The 20,125-nt window shown below is 45.4% G+C and overlaps 1 protein-coding gene across 1 annotated transcript in view; it reads right to left on the minus strand.

Annotated features, from left to right (window-relative positions):
- CNGA3 (cyclic nucleotide gated channel subunit alpha 3) overlaps window positions 1–20,125 on the minus strand; it is a 181,276-nt gene that overhangs the window by 108,047 nt on the left and 53,104 nt on the right. The window contains exons 4-5 of the mRNA XM_078658960.1: window positions 14,326–14,376; window positions 11,393–11,503 (exon numbers count right to left, since the gene is read on the minus strand). Coding sequence (XP_078515086.1) covers window positions 11,393–11,503; window positions 14,326–14,376 — 162 coding nt within the window. The remainder of the gene's footprint in view (window positions 1–11,392; window positions 11,504–14,325; window positions 14,377–20,125) is intronic.

Genomic DNA, 20,125 nt, shown 5'->3' on the forward strand with positions numbered 1-20,125 from the left:
TGCCAGGCGGACCTGGCTTTCATGTACTGGTGCTCCCTATGTGCCATTGCAGTCTTATATAGCACTGTCACAAGCTTGCGAGACGACTCTGCCGTAATAAAAAAAAGTAAGCTCCGGAACCTCCGATGGCTCCGCCAAATCAGGCCCCAACAATTCCAAAACAGCGCTGCGAACCCTGTAATACTGAAACTTCAGTAACAGTGAGCTATGGACTATGTCCGTCTAAACCTGGTCCCACCTCTTAACCGTGCCATCTGTGAACAAGTCTCCCATCGTGGAGATGGCCAGGCTGTGTAGCGCTTGGATTACGCCACGCTCTGTAAGTGGCGAAAGCCAGAGGGCCCATTCTATTGGCATAGAGGGTGAATATATATAAGAGCTCCCGCCTGCAGGAGAGAGTGCCAAGCATGATTCGTGGCTGCAATAGAGTCCAATAGGCCAGTCCTGCGGTCTATCGGCCGGCATATCGTGGCTGGCAGGGGAAGAGGGTCTGCAAAAAGCCGTTCCATCCGAACATGGGGAATGTGCTCATCCCCATGTATCCAAGTGTGAAGGTGTGCCGCCTGTGCCACTCTGTAGTACAGTTCGAGATCCGGGGCCGCCAGGCCACCCATGTTGTATGGAAGTGTCAAAAGATACCACCATACTCTGGGCTGTTTGCCCGCCCAGGCAAGCTTAACCACGAACTGCGTCAGAGTCTGAAAGAAAGCTTTCGACAGCACCATCGGAATAGCGCTAAATAGAAAGAGGAATCTTGGAAGAACTACCATTTTCATCATAGCAATGCGCCCCATGAGTGAAAGGGGGAGTTTGCACCAGACATCAACATCATCTTCCAGCTTACTACAGGATACCCCATAATTTTCTCGGAGTAATGTCTCCGGATCAGAGTGGATCCGGACCCCCAGGTACCTAACTGGGTCGCTGGACCACTGTAGGGGGAACTCCATGTCAAATTGTCCCGTTACTGGGGTGAGTGGGAAGGCGACCGATTTTGACTAATTGACCTTCAAACCAGAAAGAGCCCCGAAGCGAACAACCTCTCTAAGCATGGAGTACTAGTTGTGTTCTGGGTCACGGACATACAACAAAGTGTCATCAGCATATGTCGAGACAACAACCTTGTATGACGGAAAGCTGACTCCCTCGTGCCCATGGTATTCCCGCAACGCGCAGGCCAGTGGTTCAGCCACCATGGCAGATAGCAGCAGAGAGAGGGGGCATCCCTGTCTCGTTCCTCTGCCGATCTGGATAGGGTCAGTAACCAGATCTCCCAGACGAAGTCGCGCTGTCAGCTTATAGTATAGTGCCCCTATCATTTGTAGAAACGGCTCGCCCACGCCAAACCTCCGCAACACCAGGGTCATGAATGGCCACTCGATGGAGTCAAATGCCTTTTCCATGTCCAGGAAGACAGCAACTGCCTTCGCATCCTGCCGAACATGCTGTATGGTGCCCAATACTGTTCGTATATTATACGTCAAGTTTCTGCTGGGGATGAAACCAGCCTGCTCCGGTGCAACTAATTCATGGGCCACGAGGGCGAGGCGAGTCGCCAACACTTTAGCATAGATCTTGGTATCCACGTTCAACAATGAAAGAGGTCTGAATGAGTTGCACTCACTGGGATCTTTCCCTGGCTTGAGTATGGTAACAATAAGAGCCTCTCTCATCGAGGGCGGGATGACGCCATCCACACAAATGTCATCAAAAAGCTTCGCTAAATGGGGTAGTAATTTATCTTGAAAGGCTTTATAAAAGGCAACAGTCAGGCCATCGGCCCCCGGCGCGCTACCTGAGCGCATGCTCGCGAGGGCCTCCGTTATTTCGTCCCGTTCTATGGGTTGCATTAGAAATTCACGGTGAGTATTGGACAGTTGGGGCAAATCGATGTGATCCAGATAATCAGTCGCCTCATCAGCAAGGTCCCCCCCTTTAGTGGAGTAAAGATCAGAGTAGTACCTCCTAAATTCGTCCGCAATGTCCAGCTCACCAGTCACCGTACGTCCGTCCGAGACCCGCAGTTCCGAAATCAGGGACTTCCCCCTATTCCCTTTGAGTAGTCTAGCTAATAAAGAACTCGGTTTTTCCCCCTCCCCATATGTGCGCGCAGTAGCATATTTCCCCATATGCTGCACCTCTCTGTCAGCTTCCTCATGATATTCGGAGATCAGTGTTTTGATTTCCTCATCGCCGTGTCACAGGGTGAGGTCTGCTGTCTTTGCTCAAGGGACGCAAGCTGTTTTTCCAGCATCGCCAGACGCTGTCGGGTGGATTTAAGCACGATAGAGTGCTTTGACATTGCCACTCCACGAATATAGACCTTAAAGGCCTCCCATACAGTGAGGAAACTGTCCACAGAACCAATATTAGCCTAGAAGAAGATATCTATCTCCTCCGCCAGTTCGCCCCTGAACACCGGGTCTAGCAGCGAGTAAGGTGGAAAGCGCCAGGTGAATGGAGGAATCGATTTCTTAGGGGATTCTAGCACCAGTAACAGAGGGGAGTGATCAGACAGCGTCCTAGGCAATACTGTGCAGGAACTAATTTGGGCCATCATGGAAGAGGAGGCCAACCAGTAATCTATTCTGGTATGGATGTTATGAAAGGCAGAATAATGGGTGTATCCCCCCTGATTGCGGTGCCTAAACCTCAATACATCTTCCAAGTCTAGTGTGGTAATCGCCAGCTGTATTGCTTGCACCGCAGCCGAGGGCCTGCGCAGTGGGCCTGCAGACCTATCCAGCGCTGGGTCCAGTACTAAATTTAGATCTCCCCCCCACAAAAGTCGCGCAGCAGGGTAAGTGCGTGCTACAGCCTTCTCTTTGTGAAAAAACTCCGGGGAGTCGTAATTCGGGCCATACTTATCAACAGATCCAGCCCCATCCCCGCACAACGGGACACCACAAAGCGTCCCTCAGGGTCAGCAGTCAAAAGGGTTTGGGAAAGCTTAGGGTTGACCCAAGTCAGCACCCCCCTGGCGTGGGATGTAAAACCGGCTGCAGCTATGTTACCCGCCCATCCCTTACTAAGCAGCATTCTACTCGCAAGGGGTAGGTGCGTCTCCTGTAGGAGAGCAAGATCTACCCGTTGTCGCTGTAAATAGTTCATCACTTTCCTGAGCTTACGGTGGTCATTAAGGCAGCGCACATTCCACGTGAGGGCTCGGAGTAAAGCTTGTGGAGCGCTGTTATTCAGCCTAGGCCTGGTAGTCATAAGAGTCATACAAGCACAGCATGTGCATCAGGCAGTCTCCCCATGTCTTAACAGGCGATGTGCATAAACAATAAAACCACAACAGACTCCTCAACCCACCGTCTATCAACAAACAGTCCTCAAACAGACCCACCCCCCACCCACAGCAGACCCCCCCCAACCTGGCCTTGCCGACCCCGAGTCCAACCCACCCACCCTCAATCCCCCCCCCCTTAGATTTGATGACTCAAAAGAGTCTTTTGGGAGCATCGTGCATGGGGGCCGAGGTTGCCATGCGACCATCCACCAATGCTTAAATACACAATATCTCAGCGGCCTCGTATGGCTCCCACCGTGGCTCCATAATCACACCAACCAGTAAGAAAAGAAAGGAACCTGGAGTGGCCCCGTGACACTATCAGCCGTGAAAAACAGTATAGAAAGCAACATGCCCCCACCATCTAGGGAGGGGTGGCACCGTGACGGTGTCCCCACATGGAATCACAGAGATCGTAACAGTCAGAAACACTATTAGCACAGGCAATCCGTAGGGTACGAACAGATTCTTGAGTCCCACCACAGAGCACAGTCCCCACCCCAGTGTGGCTGTTCGGAAAATGTGACACTGTCCATGGACCGGGTCCGAAGCACAGCCATCTCAGGAGGAGACCCCACCTCCACCTTACCGCATCTCATGACCTGCTTCAGTAGGGCCACTACTCCTGCTCGTCTAGATGGCTATCCGCTTCAGCCTCAGTGCGCTGCTCCGTGGCGTCCCCGCGACGCTCCTTCGCCCATTTTTTCAGGGCCTGTTGCAGGGCCTGAGGGTCCGTGAACAAGTGGGAGTTGTTAACCCTCTGTTTGGCTGGGTAAAGCATGGCATAATCCAGCCCCTGTTCTCTGAGTTGTTTCTTATATGGAGCAAAGTGTTTGCGGGCCTCCTGTACTCTGGCGGTAAAATCCGGGTATAGTGATTTCTGAGCCCTCGTATTGTAGCGACTTCTTCTCACGGGCCAGTCGCAGCGCAGTATCCCTGTCCCTGTAGTTGAGCAGTTTAGCGATTACAGGACGAGGCGGCGCACCCGGACGCGGACGCGGGCCCAGCAAGCGGTGTGCTCTTTCAACTATGAATACCTGAGAGAAAGATTCATTCCCCAGCAGAGTAACCAGCAGCTTTTCAACAAAGTGTTCCATATTTCCCGTCTGTGTTGTCTCTGGAAGGCCCTTTATCCTTAGGTTACACCGACGTGAACGTGCCGCCAAGTCCTCAGTCTTGTCCAGCAGCGCTTGCATCATTTTTTCCACCTTCTTATGGTCCATGCCAAGCTCCATCTGCGACTCTTCCACCTCCGTGAGCCATCTCTCAGACATGTCCAACCGCTCTGCATGCTTATCTATCCTCTCCGCCATTCTATCCATCCTGTAGGTCAGGGCATCAATTTTGGAGCCTAAGGTAGTCATGGTGGTCTGTAAGCCTTTCTCCATAGCTAGCAGAATCGACTTTATATCCGTAGTGTCAGCAGCTTCATCGTCTGGATGCATGGCTCCCATCTCTGCGTCTGCGGCGTCCTGCTTCTTAGTCTGCCATTGACCAAAGGAGAGCTTAGACTGAGTCTTATCACCTTTAGCCATTTCCGTGGGGGTTCCAAATCGGGCCCCACTACGGGTACTGCTCTGGGCTCTGCTGTTCTCCTGGTCGCAAATACGTGAGTCGGTCGGGTTCTCAAGTACTTTACTGTTCTTGGCCCTGGGGTTTACGCAGTCCTTGCTGCTCTCCACCACCCTCCAGCAGTTACAGTTCGTAGCAGGTAATCGTGGGTCCGGCCGGGGACCCCACCAAGAGCCGCGATCTCACCACTCCTAGCTATCGTTGCAGCACACTGTCGAAGCCCTCAGGTTTTTGTTCTGACGGGGGCGTTCACAGCTACTCACAGCAGCGGTCGCAACCCCCCAGGATGCGCAGGGGGGCACCACATCCAGTGTACGGCCAGGCGTATCGGTCACAATGCTGTTTCTCCCATCTCCTCCTGCAACCGCCGCAGACGCTTCCCTCACAGATCTCTGTGCCCGGAGTAGCGAGGGATCACAAGGGCCTCCACGGCAATGCCACAATTTGTTCCCACCACCTGCTGGCCCAGTAGCGCAACCGCAGCACTGGCGTCAAATGGACTATGGCTGCCTACTCGCCTCTAGCCCGCAGCACAATGTCCAGACCCAGCTTCCAGATATAAATGGCACTGTTCGCGCCTATTATGCATGAGATGTGGCAGCCTGTATCCCTCACGATCTCCCGCCGTCAGATGGACGCCGAATGAGCCTGGGGTCATCTGCAGGGACAATGCAGCACTACATCCGCTGGGGGGCCCCCGTACACAGTCTTCCTCCAGAGCCCTCCTTATTTAAAGCGACCCCCGGGCTCAGGCACTAGGCCACCCTCAGTATGGCAAGCAGCCACTCTCACCGCCGTTCTGGGCCGCCAATGATCTCTCCGCCTCTCAATGGCCGCCGTCTCCTCGCGCTCCCCTCTGATCAGGGAAATGGGCGATTATAGCCCCGCGGGGCAACTGCTCGAGGTCCAGACAGAGTGCCGGGACGCTCCACGGTATGGCAAGTCTTTGGCACGGGCCCTGCACGACCGCCAGCCCGCTCGCCGAAACCGGCCGATCAAACTTCTCCTCTCCCGGGTGGGCGGGGACAGTCAGCCGCACGCCAGTCGGCCCCTTGTTGTACGCTGGGCCGCGGCTTGCGGCCCAGCTCGGCTGGTCCATGCCTCTCTCAGTCCCAGGGCGATCGCAGGATGCAGCGACTCCGGGAGAGCCGTCGCAGGTGCCCCCTCGCCTCACCAGGGCGAGTAGCAGGTCGCCAGCCAACGTAACATCAGTTGGTGTAGGATAATGCAGGATTGTTGTAAACCACCGAGCAGAGCTCAAGGCTTACCCGGCCATCTTAGTTGCCGGAAAGCTCCGCCCCATCATGTTGTGCACAACATGAAACTTTGAAAAATGCACAAAAGTGCATTTTTCAAAGTTTTCGCAAATTACCATGAGGTTCAACCTCATGGTAATTTGCTCCCCCTAAGTTCGAATTCGCTAATTTTTTTAAGTTTCATGCATTGCATTTAAGGAATCTCAATTTGAGATTCCTTAAATGCAATCGCAATTTAGGAAATCACAATTTTGCGATTTCTTAAATTGCGAACAATACAAAAATTGTGATGCATCCCAAATAATGAAATTGCATTCGCAAACGGCCGAATGTTGCAATTCGCACCCTTTGCGAATGCAATTTTCATTGATGCGCGTGCCCCTATATTCGCTCCTACACGCTTCAAATCCTATGTGGGTGAACTCTTTTTTAAACGCAGTGTCTCTTTTCACCAGGACATAGATGACACCGAGCTATACCTGAGATTTGATCACCCAAACAACATCCTGAACCTAACTATTGGAAATGTACACATGGATGAAAAATATATGTGTGTTACCTCAAGTCCTAGAAAACACAATTCCTCAATTTGTCTCATAACACAACTGAAAACTATTTACCAACTGGTCTGAAAACCTGAACAAAATGGGGATTGTAAATAATATTGATTATTCGCAAAATCCCTCGGTGTCACTTTGGGCAAAATACTCACTCAAAACACTCACATAAAAGTAATGAATGAAATGCACATTTCCATTTTATAATTATATGTAACATCAGGCCTTTTCTTGCCAAACCACACCTGATGTTGCTAGTCTGATATAAGGTCATATGTAGACATTAATTTAATAACATGCTATGAACAGGCCCCCTAAAGATCTAACTTGCTCCAATAAAAGCAGTCCACATTTTGTTGATGCTCTCATTTCCAGGACTATGTGAAGTCATCACTCAAGGCCTGGCCTACACTTGCATATGTTAATTGGTAAATAACTGCCTTTAAATGTATTTAGTGCCTACAATGTCTTAACATACTTACTTCGGTTACACCAATTATGATCGCTACTTAAGAAGACTCCCACCTACAGCCCTTGTTTCTCTAATTGAGAAGTCAGAGTAAATGTTGTAAGGATCAGAGCCTATGACTGAAGCACAAGAACAAGTAATTGTATCAAATAGTGAAGCCTTTATTCTGGATCCAGAGAAGGCATCTCACCAACCAAATACCATATCAAACCAATATTAGAGCTCACTGTTAGCAACCTGTTGCCTAAGCAATAATCACACTTCAAAGAAAAACTGGATATATTTGTGACGCATCAAGTACAGAAATAAATACTTCTTCCACTGTTGTGAAAATTGTAAGAGTAGGAATAAATCCATCTTTTTTCTCAGGGTATTTGACATGGACTAGGTCTTTGCTCGGGCTTGATGTAATGCAGATTAAGAAAATACAAATGTTCTTTGTATTACATTTTACACCATGCACAATTAAACCATGGTGTAGGGAGAACTGATTCTGAACCAAAGCCTGAAGATAAAGCAAATGGAAATGAAGAAACAAAACGGAGTACAGCGTGGTGAGGATGAGACAAGTAGATCTGTAAGTGGTGAAATGGACACAAGTCATAGGTACAGGAAAACAGATCCTACCCAAATGGACACCAGAGCATCAAAATACAAATAATGGGACAGTGAAATCTAGAAAAGATACATGGACACTGGAGCTGAGAGACCGAAAACTGTGTCAGCGAGATACAGGATCACAGCGACACAGACACATGAAATTAAAGAACAGAAAAATATAATGGTATGTTGCGACATGACATCAAAGACACTGGGCCAAGGAGACATGAGAACAGAGACCGGAAGACACCAGACACTGGGATTAGAAGATACAGACAAAGGGGCAAGGAGATACAATAACCCCTATGGACACAGTAGAGAAACAAGGACTGGGAGATTGAGAGATGGGCACTGGATCAGGGAGATATAGACACTACATTAAGAAGAGAAGGACATTAGAATGGGGAATGAATAATTCTGGAAGAGGGAGGGCCAAACCCTAGGAAAGAGAGCTTCAGACTTTGAAACCAGGAGCCACAGTGACTAGGCAAGGGAGACATTAACACTAGGATAGCGAGGCAGGGTAGTGGGGTAAGGAGATACAGACACCTCTACGCAGAGCAATTGATGTTATGATGGGGTTAAACAGAAAATGGTACTGTGATACTCTGGCATGGAGACAGGAACACAAAAGCAGAGAGACACAATAACCAGTAAATAGGGCAGGGAATAATACTCTTGTCGAGAAAGACATGGACACTTAGGCAGGGAGGCATGGCTACTGCAAAAGGCATACACACTTGAATTGAGAGGCATGACATCTGAAAAAGGAAGAGAAGAAATGAGGAGAGAGATTCAAGGAAAATGGAATAGAGAAATAATGATTCTGTGACTGGAATACTGACACCAGTCCAGCAATACACAGCTACTGGGTCAGGGAAACATGGCCACTGTGAAAAGTACTTATGGGCATTGGCACTGGTACATGGAGTGTTCCTCAACTATAATACATATGTCATATCATGTGACAATAATACCTCATCCACTGCACTGACCTGAACACTCAATTGCAGGTAAGCTGATATGAACGTAAGAATAGTAATTGTGTGCATATCAAGGGATGCAGTGGTTAGATTGATGTAGTGGATACAGTACTATCGTAGTTAGATATCATTGACCATGATATAGTTTCATACAACCCTCATTGGAGACAAAGATGTACACATTACACTGCGAAAGGGAGACACAGGGAACCTGGGACAAGTACAATCAAACAGTGATATACAGGCAGGCACAGAGAAATGACACAAACATAATGTTACTTGTACGTGAAATGACTGAGACTTGAACAAGTGGACATGGGCATGAGTCTAGGGAGACACTTGCCTGGAGATGTTGACTAAGCAAGGAAAGAAAAGGCACTGGGATTTGAGACTCAGACACTAGGATAGGAAGATACCAGTCAGCCAAACCGAGACACAAAAGGGCAGCACGGGCACTAATAAATGGAGAGATGAACATTGGATCAAGGAGTACGATCTAACAAATATGAAGACACATATACATAGATGGCGAAAACCGAAACTTGAGTTCTGAGACAGGGGAACACTAATACTGATACAAGAACAAAAATACACTGATACAGTAAGGCACAGGCATGGATACTGGGACAGACAGGGACATGGAAACTCTGATATAGAGACAGGATGAAGGAAGAGAGACAAAGACACATACTCCGGGACAGGGGTACACTGAGATAAGATCACATAAATGCAGATCCAAGAAGATAACAGTGGTCTCAAAGAACCCAGACACATGGACAGAGAGGCACTTCCATTGCAGCATGAAGTCAACACCACTGGAATAGGGTGATATGGTCACTAGACGGGGAGACATGACCCTTAGACAGGTAGACAGGGGCACAGAGTCAGGGAGACAGAGACACTTGAGATAGTGAGACACAGAAATTGAGGAAAGAAGACACAAATAGTGTGACAGGGAAAAACAGACAAGGCGGCATGGAATCTGAGGCAGGTAACGGAGAGACTGGTACAGGAAGGAGAGGCAGATATTCATGAAACAGAAGATACTGGGGAAGGGAAATAGATAAGAACAACAGAACATAGAGACAGACATAAATAGTACACTGGGCCAGGGTAACACAAATACTTGGACATTCTAAAAACGGTATAGCCATGGGTCCAGAGGGAACATCACTGGCACAACTAGATTTGGCCACTACAAGAAGTCCTAGCCACATTTACAGGGACACATTTTAGCTGACAAAGGGATTTACTTTCAACTGCTGTCTGAAAACCTGTGCAACCTGTGGGCCGGTATTCCTAAAATATATACAATTTCTCCTTTCATAAGAAATATTCATTTTCCAGATGCACTGCTGACAAGTGTATAATCAAATTTCCTCTGCTGAATTTTATCTTGTGAATCCTGATGACTGTGTATCCAATTTAGAGTTTGGCAGACAGGGTACTATTTCGCAAATGCCACGGATAACCCTGCCCGCCAAACCCTCTGTCCCCCTGCTTTTAGAGACAGGCAGAACTTAAGTATTTCAGCAATGGAGCTTCCATTGGGTCAGTTGATGTAATACTTTGAAGTAGGGGCCTGTCGGAGGTACGACTGCACCATCCACCCTATTTAAGACGGGCGGTGTAATGTCTTTTTTCCATGTCTGTTATCTCTAGGAAAATTACTCCCACATTTTCCGAGAAAACTTCCAGGTTAGGGTCATTAGTTTTCCTTTTTTAAAGAAACAGACTCCAGCTCTGAGAGTCTGTTTCTGTAAAACAAGATAAATTGGAAACGTTTGGTGGACACCCTGACAGACAGAACTCTGCCCTCCAAACCCTAAACCAGCCCCTATGTGTCTTCTGCAGATGTTGTCCTGATACTCAAATATCTACTTGTTTCAAAACATGGTTGCCTCCAACCTGCTTCTGTCTTTCTGCACCATTCTACTCTATCTTGGCTTCACAGCACCTCCTGTATCTCTGTTTGTGTCTACTTTGCTTGCAGTCTTTCTGCTCAAATGGCATTTCAGTTTTCTCTAGCCAGAACATGAGGACTCCTTTTTGCTTCATTTAAAAACAATCACAGATATGGTGGTCTGAGACCCCAGCAGCCCACGTCTGCTGTTATGGCCTCTGTCCAATTTTAGAGTGGAATATGTGACCTATCTCATTAAAATTCATGAGATTGGATCCCACTTTGATTCAGAATCTTAAGAACCAGCCGATTAAGCTGTAGGTTGGTTCTTAGATTTTTTTGCTGGTTAAAAAATACTGATCACAATTTGCGACTAGTATTTTGCGACCAGTTAGTCATACATTTGACTCTTGGTGACATGTATGATAAAAGTGTTTAAAATTGTCCATTAAAAATTATGTGAACAAAGGTTGGATATTGTGTTAGCTCACTACACTCAATACTGTTGTTTGATGTAGGAACATCAAAGAATTTTTAACTAAAATGTTTCTTTTTGAATTTGGATTATAGTTCACCGCTGTCCTTTTTGAAGGATATGTAAAACTGAAATATACATGTACATATAAGCATGAGAAAGATAAGATTATTTGTGTAAAACTCATTCCTAATTAACATGGGCAACTCATAATTTGTACTGCTAGTATCACCAGCCAACATATTTTACATACTTTACTGACTTTATTGTTCAAATGTTACTTACTCTTCCTCCTTTTTACCATCCTTTTTGTCGTCTTTCTTTTCTTCTTTTTTCTCTTCTTTCTTTTCCTCTTTATCTTTCTTTTCCTCTTTTATTTCCTTTTCATCCTCTTTTCTGTATAATATTTAGAAAGTGCAATATGGAATAAGAAATACTATGCTTAGGGCTGAAACCACAGAGTGGGGCTTGGGTCTAGGTCTAGTGGAAGCCAAATTGTCAATGAAAAACAAATGTGTGACGCTTAGGAAAACATCCTAAAATGTGTTTTGAAACGAATATCATAACATAACTAGAGAAAGTCTGTTTTGCTTGCTCTTTCTACAATTTACAAAGTCCGAAAGGAGGAAATGCATTGTAAATATGTCATGACCAAAAAGGGGGAGGAAAACCCCACAGCATTACTTGCCACACATTGTTTTTCATGACAACTGCAGCAAAGGTAAACCTTCTCTACTGTGGAACTTGAGAAAGGAATGATTGCAGGAGAGGGGATTAAAAGCTCCTATATGACACTGCTTGAAAAAGTCATCCATTTCATTTATTTATAGGAGTATTTGGGCACTCACCTGTAAAAATACTGAGGGCGATGCCCCTTGGATATCAAAACCACAATATTGATGAGACACATTATTGAGGACAGAATATCAAAAATAAAATATTGACCAGTAAGTAAGTCTAGATTTTCTTATTCAGCTTCCTATTTAAGTGCTGATGCTGTACCTAAATCATCAATGTACATAGATGAGGAATTAGGAATAGTACTTTTCTATATAAACATACCTTTGAATATTTTGTCCTTCGATATTCTGACCTTGATGTTCTTATACCACAATATTGTTGGTGTGAATATTCAGTAGAATGGTCAAACTGAGGGATGAACTATGATCACAAGACTCTTATCAAGAAAGATTTTATTTAATCAGTGGTATGTAGGTACATATTTGGGGCCAGATTTATAATTGTATTGCATTGCTCTTGCATCACACATGGTGTTGCAAGGTCACCCGATACTTAAGTCAGATTTACCAAGCAACGCTAGGCTTCCTTGCATTTCCCTGCATTGCTTGGTAAATCTGGAGTAATGCAAGGCAGCGCAGGTCTCTGCCTTGAGTTATTCTGGCCTAGGAAGGTGTTCCATGGTTGGTGCATGAGTGTTCCCACACATGCACCCATTGATTTTGACACATTCTGATATTTACCAAGATTGGTAAACCTCAGAATGCGTCAAAATACTGCGCCTTTCCATGGGAGGCGCAACGAAGAAAAATATCTTCATTTGTCCTCATTGTTTCCTCTTTTTAAGTGTGTTGCATTTTGCATCCACTAAGGATTCGTTGTGTGCAGGAAGGTGTCTCTTCCTGCACAAAAACAATCCTGCCTGCAATGCAGGCACCGGTACCTGAGCTGGCGCTAGGCAGCAGATTGTGTGCCAGTGCAGGCAGAGAGCAGGAATGCGCCATTTATTGGTAAATATAGCTCATCCCTACCCTCTCCTTTTCAGGCAGCGCAGCAAGATGTCTTGCTACGTTGCATGAAATATTTATAAATCTGGCCCTTGATATTTGTCTAGCGCAAACCTAGCCAAAAAAAGCAGTGAAGCGCTGTACAGTATCAATGGTACTGATTACTGTATGGACAATGAGTTTGAGTGCACACAGGGCAACGTACATATGCCCTTCACCCTACCACCATTTCACAATATGTTTTAGGAATGCACCCAGGGACATCGCAGAGTGCAACACATGTATATTGTAATTGGCTACTAGCCAAGCTATAATAACTTTTGTAAATGAACACATTTTAATCTTTCAGGAGAAATATGTCTGGCACTGATACAAAATTAAAATATACAATAATATCAGATAAGATTGTTTAGGTACTTTCTTTTTACACAAATGGCTCATAAACACAAGTGCCCACGTTCCTACATTGAGGAGCCATCCTAGCTTATTCTTTCATTAGAGACAGCCTCTGGCGTTTAAAAACCAAAATGATATACTAGAAACCCTCTTTAAAATCTCCAAACACAAAAGCCTTTGGTGATGTTGACATTGTAAACAGCATCAAAGATGTGGTGGGATCTCCGATAGAAATGTTGAGTGGTTTATAGCAGCAGACATGAGTTGAAAGATAGAGAGTCTCTAGTTCTTTATATGGAAACTTGCAATGTGATTTGTATGACCTGATTCCTACACTCTGCTCGACATGAATCTGCAGAAACCAAGTGCAGGGAAGTAACACACTACCAGGCAGCAAAGAGGTATGCAATTGGGTAGACGAAGGGGAAAATAAATATCTGAGGGCTTCTAAAGGTGAAGGGACAGGACTATTTTACGACAGGTGAGAAGGAATTGTGTAGGTGTCCAACGTGGGATTTTGTTATTATAGAGAAACCTGAACAGAGAAAAACCTTTACACCACTTTACAAATAAAAATAATTTTAGAAAGACCATGATTATTTCCAGATTACTTAATAATTAGTATTGAAATAAAGCGTTTACAAATGCTATGTAGGGTAAGTATAGTTTTCGTGATTGTAAGGTCATGGTTATGGAAATGGTTACTTTCAGGGATAAGAAATTATAACAGTTAGTCTTTGGGTTGAGTGAAGAGTTCATTTTGGGTAAGGAGTGCTGTTAAACTAACATTAGGCTATGGTTTGTTTTATGAGTGGTTATAATAATTTAACAAATGTAGTCGAGATTTCTCTGTGGTGGTTTTTCAATACAAGTATTTCTCTGTAAAAATATAGATCCATCAAACATAGATCTAAAAGGGCAGAATCCATGCCAGGTTTTCAGTCTAAATAAGATATGTTTAGAACGTATCTACAGTGTCAGGGGTTATCCTGAAAATGTGGCATGGGCATAGCTCCTGGGCTTAGGTTGGACACCCATACTCTAAAGATTTCCAATAGCTAGGGTGGTTTTACTTACTGCTCCTTGTTATTGCAGTTGTTGACATTGAATTGAGACATCACCCATTGACTGAAATTATACAAATAAAACACAATGGCACAGTAAATTAAAACATATTAATAGCTTTAGACAACAGCACATAGCGTGGAGCATTTCGAGGCTTCCAAAAATGGACAAGTCCACACTAACCATGACAGTAGGCACGTGGGGACTCATTGCATCAGGAGTGGTGCATTAGTACCCTTACACAATGGAGGCAGGGCAGTCTGTGTTTGCAGCTGGTAGGGCAGGAAACACAATTTTCAATGGTAGATTGGGCTCATTGTTGGGGCATATCTAAAGATATGCCCTTTTCTATTGCTGGCACAGTGAACCGTTTTTGGGTTGCAGTACAGATGTTGGGAATAGGGGAACGGCAAATAATTAGAACAGTAGCTTGCTGGCTTACTTTTGGGTGGTGCGATACTCACTGAGCATCCCAAGACCAATTGATGTCCATCTATCATAGACCAAGTAGCCCAAGTGGCTTCTACCAGGTTGGTAAGACCCAGAGAAGGGAAAAGGAAAATGCAGAGCCACCCTCTGCGAATAGCTCCCATTCTACCTGGGACAAAATGGAGAAGTTAATTTGGTGGGTACTAGAATATGCCTTATTGGCCTACTAGGGCAAGCAGAGCTTGTCCCAGCTGTACGCTCCACACACATTTCCCACCTAGTTTGGACATTTCTGTAATAGGGGCCCAAGAATAGCCACTACAGACATAATTTAGTTACATGCAAGGTGAGTATCTGTATAATATTGCTCTAACATTACTTAACTATATTAAATTAACATATTGTACCAGGTGGCCTTTCAAGAATATGCTGTAAATGCTCACAATAAAAATGCATTTAACCAAAGAGGAGTCGTAGAGACTGAACTAGCTAAGAGTTCACAAGACAGGCAGGCAGGCCAGCTGATAAATGCATTATATATGGTCAGTGCTACTATCCTTGTTGAATCAGGATACCAAAGAGTTGATGAAGAGGTCTGAATGAAAGGCACGCTGAATTGGGTAAAATTGACTGTACCAATCAGACATACAGACCATCTAAGTGACAAGAATGGGGTCCACACAAAAAGCCGATATATTGACTACAACAAAGTCTATGGGCAGTACAACAAAGTTATCAGAAATGAAATTAAGAATAAATGTCCATCCACAATGGTGCATTACACACACTTGATAATATCTAATGCAATTTAACTATGCTTGCATTCCAGTAATCAAATCAATGGAAACAAAAACACAATATAAAACATAACATGAGACATTATATGGCAGTCACAAAATGAAAAAAAGCAATTTTCATTAAGAAGAGGAGTCTCATGAATAAAATTGTAATCCCAATAAAAATGGCAATGCCCTATGAAATACAGTAATCACAAATGAAAAATGGTAACCACAAATAGGGCAAAAGAAACCAGCGACCCTAACTAAACACTCTACATAAAGCTCGGAACCCACACAGGTCCTTATTACAAGTTCAGGATTCAATTCTGATTGCAGTACAAACAGACTGTTGCACACGGATTGGGATTGCGATTTTTGGGATAATAATCACACTATTATAGTTTACCCCTGATGGCTTCTGACAGGCCAAACCTACCGAAACTTGTGGGGAAGAAAGTCTTATAAATGTGACAAATCATGCATTATTAGGACCCTTCAAACAAGTTGAGTGCAACATGGTCAGGTATTTACCACACTTGGAGAGAAGCATTTAGCAAATGTAGTAAATGCCTCCTCTATTCAGTCTTCAACTTGGAAATGAGGCATAACATATAGAATTGGTTTTAACGCCCCATGTTTTAACTTTTTTACGGCTCTTTGCCCGTGATACATTTCAGAGGATTTTGCCTGCTGGTTCTATCAGAGGAAATCTGTGAGGGTGTGATTATTAACACACAATTCCTAATTCCAATCCAAAATAGTTGTCAATGGGATCAGAATTTAGACATGAACTTGCAGTGAGGGCGTCTGTGATTGAAAAAATATTCTGTATATGATGCCTCTTTCTCATGTTGAAAACTCACAATAGGAGGGATTTACCACACCTGGTGAATACCTCTTCTGGGAAAATGCTTTTTCCCAGATGTGGTAACTACTCCACTCTATTCTGAAAAACATGTAACAAGGGACATAGTATGTCAGACCATGCAACTTCAGGATGCACAATGACAAAGCAACAAGGCTAGGAGTGCAATTGGCCGCAAGCGACCACAATGGCTTCCGGATCCAGCGACTTGGCCACAAGTGACCACAATGATCTCTGGATTCAGTGACCTACCTAGCTAACTAGATGCTGGACGTCTACACATTGCAGATCATAATGGGAGCACCAAACCTAAAAAAAAACAAGAAAGTATGGTGTGTTTGCAGAGCCTCAAAGTATTGTTATGGAGGTACCCTTTATTTGAGGGGGTGTTTGCCAAGCCCCTCAACTCACATCCACTTATTGATCTCTAAGGCAATCTGACTCCATACCGGGCCAGGAGTTCAAGGAGCTCCATGAGTGTTTGCGGATGCTGTCACTTGTCAAAAATAAATATTTTGATGCCCAGCACTCTCATGTGGAGAGATGTATAGCAGGCTCATGCTTTTTACAGACACATAGAACTCACTGGGCTTGCCTGGGACAGGCTTGTAGGGCAATGCTAGCAGCAGGTAAAGGGCAGACCTGTAAAGATTCAGCAGAGCCTCAGGCTTAGTCCTATCATTAAAAAGGTGGCACTATACTAGGTCCAAACTCAAAGTAAGCCATAACAACAAGGGTCCAAAATGTGCAAGTCGACGATATGATCTGTTATCTTCAGGGCATCTCCATTTTATATTCCCAAATCTGGAATACTGGATAGAAGTCCATGGCCAATAATTGTCTGCTGCATCCTTAAAAACGTTAATGGACAAACTGATCAGGCTGAGTCAACCTTTCCCTCTTCATAGACATTGGTGCTGGAACTATTTTCGGAGCACTCAATCTGTTATGATAGCCAGACAGCACTTTCCTCCTTTAGACAGATGTTCCCAGGGACTTTACGAATGTGAAGTTAAGTATAGTAAATCTACATTCAAGTATATAAATGTAGATAATATATTGGTAACTGTTAGAAATGGTGGTCTCTGGTTGGCAAAGGCTGGCACCAATGTCCAAATAGGGACCCTTCTTCATAAGTCAGGGCAAGAGGGCCTTTGATAACCCCTGCTCAACCCTGTGGGAACGTAGCACAAGCAGTTAGGCCTATCTCAGAGGCAGTGTGTGAAGCATTTATGACCATGCACAATAAGGCAGTAATGACACCACAAAAGGACACAATTCAAGTAGGTATAGAAAGATAGTATCTTTATCTAAGGTTTAACTCAAGACTCTCAAAGTGTTTTAACAAGCCACAATGCACGTAAATCAGTAGGGACTTCAGAATGCACTAACGTATCCACCAGAACGTGGAGCTGACTGAGTTCAAGTCTGGGGCCTACATGACCCGTTGGGCACCAGGTACCTGCCATTGGAAGGGGACACAGCACACAGCTTCTCGAAGAAGCGAAAACGGTGAAAGGCGGACTCCCAGCGACCACAAGTCTTGGCTGCAGTGGTCTGCAACGTGGCCCACAATGATTTGGGGACAGGTGGGCTCTCAGCGGGAGCAGCATGCGGCTGAGGCGGCCCGGACTGGTGGTGGCGATGACTTGCGTTGTGCAGCTCCGTGGTGGGCTCACAGCGGCAGCAGCTCACTCGTAGCTGCGGCGACCCATGAGACGATAGCGACAATCTTTGACGACGGTGAACAAGATGTGGCCACACAGCAGCGGCAGCTCTCCCTTAGCTGCGACGGCCCACAGGACAAATCACGATGAGGCAAAGTTGGCAAGGGTGCGGGCACTCAGTGGCAGCAGCTCTCTCTTAGCTGCGGCGGCCCACAGGACAAATCCCGATGATGCAAAGTTGGCAAGGGTACGGGCACTCAGCGGCAGCAGCTCTCTCTTAGCTGCAGTGGCCCACAGGACAAATCACGATGATGCAAAGTTGGGTGCGGGCACTCAGCGGCAGCAGCTCTCTCCTAGCTGCGGCAGCCCACAGGACAAATCACAATGATGCAAAGTTGGCAAGGGTGCGGGCACTCAGCGGCAGCAGCTCTCTCTTAGCTGCAGCGGCCCACACAGATTCAGCAAAGGTTCTGAAGGTTCAAAATAAGGCGGTCTCTCAGCGGTGGCAGCTCTTTCTTAGCTGCAGCGGCCCACACAGATCCAGCAAAGGGTTACCATTCTGCATTCCTCACAATAAGCTTAATTTGAATGCGCTGCAGCTGATACGCCCACACAATTATCCCAATAGCCCGCCTTCTGATAGGCCACTCAAATGAGCGCAATGTCTGCTGGACTTCGTAGTTTGTGTCAGCTCGATCTTCCCCAGATGGGCGCACAATCTTGATGCTGCTTGATTACAGAGCCCTCAGATGGGCCCCAGTGTGCATGACAACCACAGTCCCAATGACTGCTGTCTCACATTCAAGACTCAGTATAATTCCAAGCCCCGTGACCCCCAGTCATCGCGGGGTGGTGCATCTTTCTAGGCCGGGCAGCCGAGTGTAAATTAAGGCTCCAAGTACCCGTAGATAAAGGATGCACTCGGGCATATATATGTATATCAAGGCTGCCTAGTCTTAATTCTACCTTATGCCTCTTTTTTCTAGCACCCTACAATTACTGTCTCTTTATCTAAGGTTCTCGTTTCAGTCATACTTTCGTTCTTTGCCTCTGCTTTCCTATCTTTCTTTACCTCCTTTCTTCTTTCTTTTCTGCTTTTCTCTCTTGTTGCTCTTGGTCCAGGTATGAAGTTGAAATATAAGTCCCATCCCACAAAACTGACTGCCAGTTCTCACTATCTGCAATCTCCTTCACAAATTAAGCACAGTCAACATGTTTAAGTGTATTTATCACTTCAATGTATCCATTTAGCATCTGTGTTTCATGCCCAATTTTCAGAATAGTTTTGAATCTGTTAACTAGTTCAAATGTACAGGGGCATATTACCAAGATTAAGCGATATTTATCGCTTAACACGGTTAGCGGCAATATTATTATCGCCGAGCTACGCCGATTTTTATCGCAGATAAACCTTGCTATTATCAAGGTTTATCTCAAAAGCCGTAATGCATGAATATCGCTGAAAAGTCAGCGATATTCATGCATTACCGAGCTAATGCTCTTAGCCATGTTATCCACCTACCATTGGAGAACATGGCTAAGAACTGCTCTGGGCAGGCATTAGCTTTTGGAGATATTCGCGCTTAGCGCGAATATTTTCAAAAGTACGCCTTTGTACGTAATAGGAGATAGCGATGTTAGCGACTGTTTACAGTCGCTAACATCTTGGCACGCCCACTTTGCATGTCATTAGCGATCATTATCGCTGACATGCAAAGTGGGCCTCAAGATGATCGCTATCTCCTACTAGCTGTCGCTAACTGGTGTTAGCGACAGCTAGGTAATGGGGCGATAAAATTATCGCCGCTAAAGCGGCGATAAGGCCCTTGGTAATATGCCCCACAATTCTTGAGAAATGCTGAAGATAGATTTTTGTTTAATTAGATATTGTCCAGCCAGTAGTGCAGGGAGGTGAGAACGCGCTTCTACAATCCGGGCGCAAACCATCTGGTCAATGATGGGAATGCTGGTACAGACATGAAACTGTGATCCAAACAATAGTGGCAAAAAAAGAGTGTCATTCAGTATTACCATACTGTAAAAAACTAAAGCTGTTTGAATGTTCAATACAA

Source organism: Lissotriton helveticus, chromosome 8 (genome assembly GCF_964261635.1).
Source record: "Lissotriton helveticus chromosome 8, aLisHel1.1, whole genome shotgun sequence".
In the NCBI taxonomy this organism is placed as follows: domain Eukaryota; kingdom Metazoa; phylum Chordata; class Amphibia; order Caudata; family Salamandridae; genus Lissotriton; species Lissotriton helveticus.